At 30.2% G+C, this 10325-nt stretch overlaps 1 protein-coding gene across 2 annotated transcripts; it reads left to right on the top strand.

Annotated features, from left to right (window-relative positions):
* The first annotated feature begins 348 nt into the window (after window positions 1-348).
* LOC105678650 (very long chain fatty acid elongase AAEL008004-like) lies at window positions 349-9266 on the top strand. Of its 2 annotated transcripts, none has more exons than XM_067353283.1 (4): window positions 349-508; window positions 7393-7661; window positions 7841-8143; window positions 8899-9266. In XM_067353283.1, the coding sequence occupies exons 1-4, from the start codon at window positions 463-465 to the stop codon at window positions 9070-9072; spliced, it is 792 nt and encodes a 263-aa protein (XP_067209384.1). In that variant the 5' UTR covers window positions 349-462; the 3' UTR covers window positions 9073-9266. The 2 variants fall into 2 exon arrangements, with proteins under 2 accessions (XP_067209384.1, XP_067209385.1); XM_067353284.1 differs by lacking the exon at window positions 349-508 and adding an exon at window positions 1957-2174.
* The last annotated feature ends 1059 nt before the right edge of the window (window positions 9267-10325 follow it).

A 10325-nucleotide genomic window follows, 5' to 3' on the forward strand; every position in this document is an offset into this window, starting at 1 on the left:
CTTCAAGAATCAAATAATATGACGTTAAATGTAATGTTGTATATTTGAAAAAGAAATTTACGCATTGTAGGAAAAATATATAAAATATGGTGTACGACATAATAAATTAAAGTCTACAATTTTTTTATGCCTGTATTATACTTATTATATTGTCCCAAATATATTGTCCCAATTAGCTTTACTACATATAGTAACAGCATATACTTTTGAAATGCTTTTGTAAAACGGAAATGACTAATAAATATTCGTGGTTTTAAACAATTCTACAATTCTAACAGAATGACTTGGCTACCGTAAACTTAATTTAAATATTAATTTGCACATTACTTACATAAATAGTAGGAAATGGCAAAACAAGTGACAGTATCATTCGAGTTTTTCATGTGATAATTATAGCCTTAGCACTCAGTTAAAAAAATAATTGAAAAATATTGATCGCAAAACAAAATATACTTCTACACAATGGGGTGGCAAGATACTTATAATTATTACATAGTAGAATTATCGGGTAAGTATGAACAATTAGGGTGCCGTTACATACAGCCCGTAATCCGTAATCTGCACCGGAAGTCCGCAAAAGTTACTAGGTATTTCGTCTGTAACGTTACGTGTGTTTTTATCTCCTTGTGTCCCATGGAGCCGTAATTCCATAAAATTTCCGTAAAAGTTACTACAAGTTACTAGTTATTACTAGTAATGCTTTTTCTGATTTTATTTATTTAACTAAATTTGACGATTTAATTAAAACTTTTGTTAAAATCATAATATATTCTGTAGTTTTCTTATGAATAAAATACAAATAAACAATTATAATCTGTTAAATAAAAAATAGTACTACCGTTACGTCTGTATTTACGGCTCCATGGGACACAAGGAGATAAAAACACACGTAAGGCCGGCGTCACATAGAACCCGTAATCCGTAATCCGCACCGGAAGTCCGCAAAAGTTACTAGGGATTGCGTCCGTAACGTTACGTGTGTTTTTTCTCCTTGTGTCCCATGGAGCCGTAAATACACACGTAACGGTATTACTATTTTTTATTAACCAAATTATAATTGTTTATTTGTATTTTATTCATAAGAAAACTACAGAATATATTATAATTTTAACAAAAATTTTAATTAAATCGTCAAATTTAGTTAAATAAATAAAATTAAAAAAAGCATTACTAGTAATAACTAGTAACTTTTAGTAACTTTTACGGAAATTTCATGGAATTACGGTTCCATGGGACACAAGGAGATAAAACACACGTAACGTTACGGACGCAATCCCTAGTAACTTTTGCGGACTTTCGGTGCGGATTACGGATTACGGGTTCTATGTGACGCCGGCCTAATCCGCACCGAAAGTCCGCAAAAGTTACTAGGGATTGCGTCCGTAACGTTACGTGTGTTTTATCTCCTTGTGTCCCATGGAGCCGTAATTCCATGAAATTTCCGTAAAAGTTACTAAAAGTTACTAGTTATTACTAGTAATGCTTTTTTTAATTTTATTTATTTAACTAAATTTGACGATTTAATTAAAATTTTTGTTAAAATTATAATATATTCTGTAGTTTTCTTATGAATAAAATACAAATAAACAATTATAATTTGTTAAATAAAAAATAGTAATACCGTTACGTGTGTATTTACGGCTCCATGGGACACAAGGAGAAAAAACATACGTAACGTTACGGACGCAATCCCTAGTAACTTTTGCGGACTTCCGGTGCGGATTACGGATTACGGGTTCTATGTGACGCCAGCCTAACGTTACGGACGAAATACCTAGTAACTTTTGCGAACTTCCGGTGCGGATTACGGATTACGGGCTGTATGTGACGGCACCTTTAATTAAACAGATTAAAAACAGAACAGATTTATTGTAAAATAATTAATCCATCTGAAACTCTAATCTAAAATTATTCTCCTTATCTAAATAATATCTAATTATTCTTTAATACAATTTTTACTTAAATTTTTAGTAAGTATTAAGTATTAAGTATATAAATACCCAGTAAACATTTTTGCTGGTGGAAGTTCTAAAAGATATCTAAAAGATATCTTTAGCAAGATATCTTGAAGGCACTTTGAAAAGAACTCTAAACGGTATCGCAAAGACGTCGTGTTGCACGACGCGACTGCTTGATGGCGCGGCAGTCGTTTTCGTCTATAAGTATTTGGCACGGTACGTGTGTTAAAGATATTGATTGTTTGTTTGTTTGATCGATGCAACTAAGTGCTACTGTGATCTGCGATTTTTATTGTTTTTAACAAATGAGTGCAAAAACAGTGACTATTTTTTTTTACAATTTGTGTCTTTGAACTCAATCTGAAAAAAAATTACAAAAGTTTAGTCAGTATTTTTTTATAAAGCCTTTAATTCTTTTACGTATGATTAGCACGTGATATTTCAATAGATTATGTATTCCTATTAAGCGAAGATTAATCTGATATGATAAATAATATATACCTTTACAAATTTACAAACAGCTAAACATTATTTAATCAAATTTCTTTTGTTACGAAAATTTTTTGAAATAACTGAATCTGTACATTTTCTAACCTTTAAGCTCCTCAGGATATAACCTTCAAAGAGTATTGTCCATCTGCGACCACAATATATATTTCTTACATGTTAACGTAGACAATTTTTCAACAAATCTTTATCAAAGAAATATCATATTTACAATTAAACAATTCAGCAAAATAAACCCATACAGCACAGAACATTGCAATTACATTGCAGCAATGTTACAATCTTGCAAGTTGCAATGTAATATTGTTGAGACATTATTGCAACCTGTAATTGTAATATTTCATGAGAATGTGACAGCAACATTCCAATAACATTGCAATAGCAATATTCGGTAATCGCTAGTTTGTTTGTTTACCGCTATGCGACGCGCGTTGCAAAATCTATCTCGTATTTAAGTTTTAGTCATGATGATTATATGAAACTTGCAAAGAGTGGCTAGTAAGATTAAAAACATAGTAATTATTTTTATCAGTTTAATTTTTCTGATACGACCTTAACACAGAAAAATCAGATATTAAACTAATTGTTTAGAAATCGGACAGATAAATGTCCGAATAAATAAAAATATGTGCAACATTATTCTAAGATTGTAATAACAATGCATTATTGCAAATTCATTACATTGCAATATTACTGTAACATTTCGTTACAATCTTCCTAAAAGCGGACATTTTAACGTTGCTGCAATCCCACAGCAATGATGCAACAACATTTTGCAGTAAATTTGCAACATTGCAACATTGCGATGAAAGATTGATGCAATGTGTATGCAATCTTTGTGTGCTGTATGGGAAGTAATGTTAACAAGTTAATAATATGGATCTCTAAGTAAATGTCGTTCAAGATAAACAGTTTAAAAATAAATATAATATATACAATAAATATAATATATACAATAAAATATAATACATAAAAATATAATACATACTTTTTGGCATCAAATCTACATATTAGCGAGCTATAGTTTGTTTCTCAATTGGTTACATAATTAGATAATTAAAAACAGTAAATATTTATAAAAATTAATCAAATTTATATTAATTGTTAGATGTCCGGCTATTGAAACATTTACCTTAAATATGGATAAATATTGATGATAAATATTAGATTTGTGCAATAAATAACATGTTATATTAATAATATCAAATGTCACAATAAGCTAACTTAATTTTTTTACTCTACTGTTTTGGCATGATTTTGGCATTCAATATTTATTGGCGATTATTCCTTCAGTTAAAAAAATTTTAAATACATAAGTTTATATAACGTTAATATATCATATTAAGCTTTATTTTTTTTAGCGCTATAGTCTTTCGCATGACACTTTGTGTGTTTCAAACCATACGTTTTAAAAGAAAACAATTCTGTTTAAAAAACGAGAAAATATTTTTAAAAAGTCTTATTTACATTAAACTTTATTTTGGTTTTCTAAAATATTTGCTATTATAAATTTATTAACATTGAAGTTATTGAATCGATAATAGCAAATATTTAAAAAAAAATTTACATTTAGTTTTATTTTTGTTTTTTAAAATATTTGCTTATCAATAATCGATGATTAATGATTTGTTAACATTAAAGTTTTAGAACGGCCAAAATTATGCCAAAGCGTAAAAAATATATTGATCTTTCTCGATCTCAACAATGGCGTTGACGAAAGGAAATATCAGACTTCGATAAAAATAAAATTTTCAATGATACGAAAGAGAAACATTGTGAAAAAATTGATGTTTCTTAAGCATCCGAGGCAAACGACGATAATGTCAATGGCATTGAATATATGTTTAAAACATGTCAAATATATATATGTGAACGGTGTATGTGTAACGGTAACATTGAGTGACATATACATACATGTCACTCATCAATGTCACCGTTACACACACCGTTCACACATATATATTTGACATATTTTAAACATATATTTTTAAAATATTTTAACGATACCTCGAAATTGTCTGAAAGATATCTTTATGAAGATCGTAAAGAATAATTCAAGATATCTTTAAAATTTCTTAAAGAAGTCTAAAAGTGTTGCATAAGACATCTATTAGATTTCTTTTCAAGGTCTTTTGGGCAATTTCTAAGATATCTAAAAGACATGCAAGACATCTTTTAGGCATCTAAAAGATATCTTTTTGTTTTCTGGGTAATTTATAAGTATTAAATTTTATATTAAAAAAATTATTTATAGTTATTTTAAGAAACAGAGAAAAAACAATGCTATATATACAGGGTGTTTCAGAATTCGCAAACACAAAATGTACAGTGTGATTATCCGTGCCAGAAGAAGTAACTTTTTCCTCTGGTAAAATTGTGTCCGAACATTACTTCTTAAATGAGAGTAACTTTAAGTTAATGAATGAGCACTCTAGGTTACGCATGAATCAAGAGCGGCGCGCGCACGGCGTGCGTGGCGCGTGAGCATGTACGCTATTTTACTGTTTTAAGCCGAGAGCACAAGCTTTTACATAATGCGTAATGCATAAGCATAAGGAAATTAATTGGTCTATATATAAGCATAAGCAAATGCATAAGGAAATGGACCAATCAATTTCCTTATGCTTATGCGTTATGCTTTATGCAAAAGTCTGTGCTCCGGCCATAACTCATGAAGAATAGAGATCAGGAGGCCGAACTGGCTTTTAGAAATGCGACCAAAATCAGGTTTCTAAAGTAATACTGGTGGTACTCGATAGGCGGCGTTCGAATCGCAAAACTCCTCACATATACATATACGCTTGCGTATACATACACACGAACGAAAGATGTAAAGAATAGAGAGGTTACTGTGAGGTTGACTGTGAGGACGGTGTCGTGGAACGCAAGCGACATCTCGATTAATTTGAACTAATTCAGATGACCACTTTTGAGCTCATAATCTAACGCCATCGCCTATTAAGTTCGGCCTCCTGTTCTCTATTCTTCATGGTTTTACTAAAGATTTTGTAAAAACTATGCATGATATCTAAATATCGCTATTTTGAATACTTACTTAATAAGAGGAACACTTTCTAATTGATATCGGCATGCCGAAGCAACAACTGAAAGTAAAATAAGCAGATTAGATAACACGTGAATAATTTTGATTTAAGATTATTATTTTAACGTTCTAAAAGTGTTGTTGCTCTGAAAAGGGCCGATTAAATGTTTTAAAGCTGTTAGAGTCATTGAGTAAAAAGAAACAGGAGGGAGCGTTTGGTCGTAAAAGTGCGGACGGAAGTGACTATATAAAGTGGTCGCTCAAGATGGCCGCTCAAGGGCGCCAATATTGAATGACTTGTTATGTTTAATTAGGAAATAATGTACAATTAAAAGAAAATAACTATAATATGCAACAATAATACCAAATTTTAATGGCGTTTTTCATTGGGATTGCACTCGTGCAGTATTTCCATAAGAGCAATGTTAAAATCTAAAATCTAAATTTATATTAAATCCTTCGTCCTTACAAAAATTTATCCATGCATTTCTTTGACCGGGTTTTTCGGAAACCTGTTTGTGAGTGAAAATTATTTAGTAATTATTGTGAATCTACAATTTCACAATACTATACATATGATTATAATCTCCAAAATAAAAATCTCATTATTGTTGATAATACTAACCGATGAAACGTTATTCCATGATTTCGAGCTGCTGCTGTTATGCCACAAGCTCTACAGTATACCATTTTGATCGTTTATTTCCATACACTGTTGCATAAAAGACTATACACTGCATATTAATGCGTACGGCGTACGGTATGCCGCTTGCCGCTATGCTCGAGCATTCCCTCTCACTTTCAAAAAGTGGTCGCTCAAGATGGCTGCCATGACGTACATCCGTCCGCGGATTTACCTAGTCCTGGCTAGTATATGCTCCCTCCTGTTTCTTTTTACTCAATGGTTAGAGTAAATATTCAAAGTAAGGTTGGCATTATCTAGTGATTTTCATGTGTCACATTGCGTATGTGGCCTGCCTTGTATATGTATAGTTTATAACGATTAAAAATATCGCTTCTTTATATATATTAAAAGAACGTTCCTTTTGTATTCCAACAGCTTACTTAATAAAGCATATTAATGTAAATCAACATCTCAAGCCTACATTAACAAAAGCATATGCTCAAAATGCATACCTTTCATTTGTACACACATATTTGCTCAACGTATAAGATTTTCTTGTGCACGTTGGACCATTTTAGGTTGCTATTGCATAATGGAGCTGTTCTTCCAAATCTTTTAGCGTTTCTACAGGATTTCGGTAAATAAAACTTTTTAAATGACCCTATAGGAAATAATCTAGTGGCTTTAAATCAGGCGATCTTGCGGGCCATGTGACGGGACCACCTTCGTCAATCCAAGAATTTTGAAAATTTGTATCGAGATAATAACAGCTTCATTGTGCAATAGTAACCGTCACACCCGAAATGGTCCAACGTGTACAAGAAAATCTCATACGTAGAGCAAATATGTGTGTAAAAATTAAAGAAATGCATTTTGAGCATATGTATTAAAATATTTAATCTTAAGTAAGTATCCAAAATAGCGATATTTAGATATCATGCATAGTTCTTACAAAATCTTTAGCAAAATAGTAAAATAGCGTACACGCTCCTCGCCACGCATGCGATACGCGCGCCGCTCCTGATTTATGCGTAACCTAGAGCGCTCATTCGTTAGCTTAAAGTTGCTTTTATTTAAGAAGTAATGTTCAGACACAATTTTATTAGAGAAAAAAGTTACTTCTTCTGGCACAAATAATCACACTGTACATTTCGTGTCCGTGAATTCTGGGACACTCTGTATATATACAAAATTTGTATTGCAATTTTGCATTTTTTTTTAAATATTGCTTATTATTATTGTTATATTATTTTTTTCAGAGCCACTAACTCGCAATTGGCCGATTATAAGTTCACCTTTCGAAGTTACACTTATAACTCTTGCTTACTTGTATTTCGTTCTTAGCTTCGGTCCTCGCTATATGAAAAATAAGCCACCATATAAGCTGAAAACCTTCATATTAATCTACAATATAATACAAATATTGGCAAACATTTGGATAGTAAAAGAACACATAACTAATGGTTGGTTTTCGAAATATATTTTTATATGTATCCCATCAGATCCAACTTCGCCTAGTGCGATTAGAGTATGTATTTATAATATTATTATTATTGCTAAATAGATAATAAGTCTCGTTCTATAATTTATAATTTTAAATTGTATAATTGCTGCTTATATTGTTTAAAATAATCAAAATGTAAGAAATAATACTTATTTCTTTAATTATTTTAACATTTCATAAATATGCGGTAATATCCGTTTTAGCTCTTCAATTTGGTGTGGTGGATTCTATTATTGAAATTTTTCGATTATCTTGAAACCTGTATATTTGTGTTAAGGAAAAAACAAAATCAGGTTTCCGGTTTGCACGTATACCATCACGTGTCAAACGTAATTTTCGGCTGGTATTTTTTAAAATATTTGTTAGACGAAAGAGCAACGTTTATTAGCTTGATTAATTGTTCCGTGCATGTAATTATGTATATTTATTATTTTTTGACTGCGTGGAACTCAAAACTTCAAAAAAGTCTCCTCCCTATTAAACCATATGTAACAAGGATACAATTGGTAAGTTAAATTATTATTTCTTATATTAAATCTTCATTCTATCAATCATATTACCAATTATTCTAGACTATAATGTATTTCATTTCGAAGTAAAATGTTGAAAGCTTTCAAATAAAACAAAATTGCAATTTAAACAAAATAAATTGCAATTAATGTCTATAAAATATAAGTAGTAATATAATATTATTGAACATTCAATTGCAAATAATGTATTGTGGATTGAACGTTTGATTTAAAAAAAACGAGCCATCGAACAATTTTTATATTTTTTATACATTAATTTGCTATCATCTTTGTGGATTGCGCTCAAATTAATACAAGATTTATAAATTTGAATAAGACTTCGTCTTAAGTTATCAATATGTTTTTAATTATTAAAAAAAATCGGTTTAAAATTTTTGATAAAACGTTTATTATTTGTTGAAGCTTTGATAGAGCACACACAGCCTTGTCTCGCATAACACAGCTTTAATATTCAATAATATACACCGATTACTACTGATTAATCTGAATGATCATAAATATCTTACAAATGTTTATGTTTATGTTTATGTTTAAATCAACATAACTTTTTATATAAAATTTTATAAATTTATATATGTTTCACGTTTCTATCCATCATATATTTTATTTCACAAATTTACATTTTATAATAATGTTAAAAATTTTTCTATCGATTATAATGTTAATTATATAAGTTTTAATATAATTTCATGAATGCAAAATTTAAAATTATAATTTGTTTCTCAAATTAGGTGCAATTCTTTGCAATATTAATAGTGAGCTTGCAAGCTTTATCATCCTCCTGTGATGTAAGTGGAAAAAGTCACATGATTATTATTTTTAGTATAAATATACTGATATTTATTTATTTATTCTATGATTTTTATAAAAAAAATTATATTATACTGAAACAAAAACAACAATAATTTTTCTATAATAATTAACATATATTGTTTAATAATAATATTTTTATTCTAATATTACTTTTTATGACAATAATATTATAATAAAAAATAAATCAGATGAACACATACACAATTATAAAGTCAATAGAAATAATTTCTCTAAATTCGTTACTTTTAGACTATATTTCAAATCTTCATTAAATAAAATAATAAAATGCATACTATTTCGAGTTTTGTCGCTAGCGCGTTTTACCTTGTGCGCTATCGGGATGTGGGCTATCGCACCGTGCGCTAACGGAATCCTCCCAGATGCGCGTTTTATCTTGTGCGCTATCGGGATAATACGCAATTTACTCTGTGTGCTAAAGGGATATGGGCTATCGGGAATTACGTTAAATTTTATATGTGCTATCGGGATGTGTGCTATCGCACCGTGCGCTAACGGGACCCGCCCTATTGTACGTCGACGCAAATATTATAATATTAATTGTAAGTAAATTTTATGTGATACAAAAAGTGTATAAATAATGTGAATAAAGCTTCATAAAACAATAGATATGTATTTTTGCATTATTATATTTTAAATTAAAAAGTCATTGTACAGAGATCGTCGTACCAATGCATTTCATTATCAACGCAAAAATTGATTAATTACACAAACTTACGTGAGGCCCGTTGAGGATAGCGCAGCGGAACGCTACTACATTTATCCATCCGGACGAGACAGCATAATTGTAATCGAACTTCACGGTAAATTCGTTTGATTATTCAATTATGCAACGTCTCGTCCGGATGGATACATGTAGATGTTTAACATTCAGATTTGTATGCAATTAATGTCGAACTTTAGTTAGTCTGAGATATAGAACATTTTAATACGTCAGACTCTTGTAACTACAAGAGATACAGAAAATAAAACACATTTGGACGTAGAATATAAGAATTTAAGAGTATTTTATAAATAGGCTTATCAATGCTGAATGCAAAAATAAATAAACATATTCCATAAATAAGCTTATAAGAATGAAAAATGTAGAACATAACAGTTTATATAGATGTGATAGTCTAAATTGAAATAAAAAGAAGGAACCCGTGACAAGTTCGGATGTTCCTGTATATAGGCCTGGTAAATAAATAATTAATAATAAACTTAAGCACTGGTAAGAATCGCAGTATGAAGCGACGAGTCTTTAATAATAGGCCGATTATAAAATCTTGCAAAAACGTCCGAGGTTTTAGTCCAACCCGCTGTACGCCTAATCTCATTTAAGCTA

The sequence above is a fragment of the Linepithema humile genome, chromosome 4 (genome assembly GCF_040581485.1).
Source record: "Linepithema humile isolate Giens D197 chromosome 4, Lhum_UNIL_v1.0, whole genome shotgun sequence".
NCBI lineage: Eukaryota > Metazoa > Arthropoda > Insecta > Hymenoptera > Formicidae > Linepithema > Linepithema humile.

Coding starts and splice junctions, on each gene's coding strand:
- LOC105678650 (XM_067353283.1), top strand. CDS start 463: ATGGGGTGGCAAGATACTTATAATTATTACATAGTAGAATTATCGG. Junction 509..7,392: donor TTACATAGTAGAATTATCGG/GTAAGTATGAAC, acceptor TATTTTTTTCAG/AGCCACTAACTCGCAATTGG. Junction 7,662..7,840: donor CTTCGCCTAGTGCGATTAGA/GTATGTATTTAT, acceptor TATCCGTTTTAG/CTCTTCAATTTGGTGTGGTG.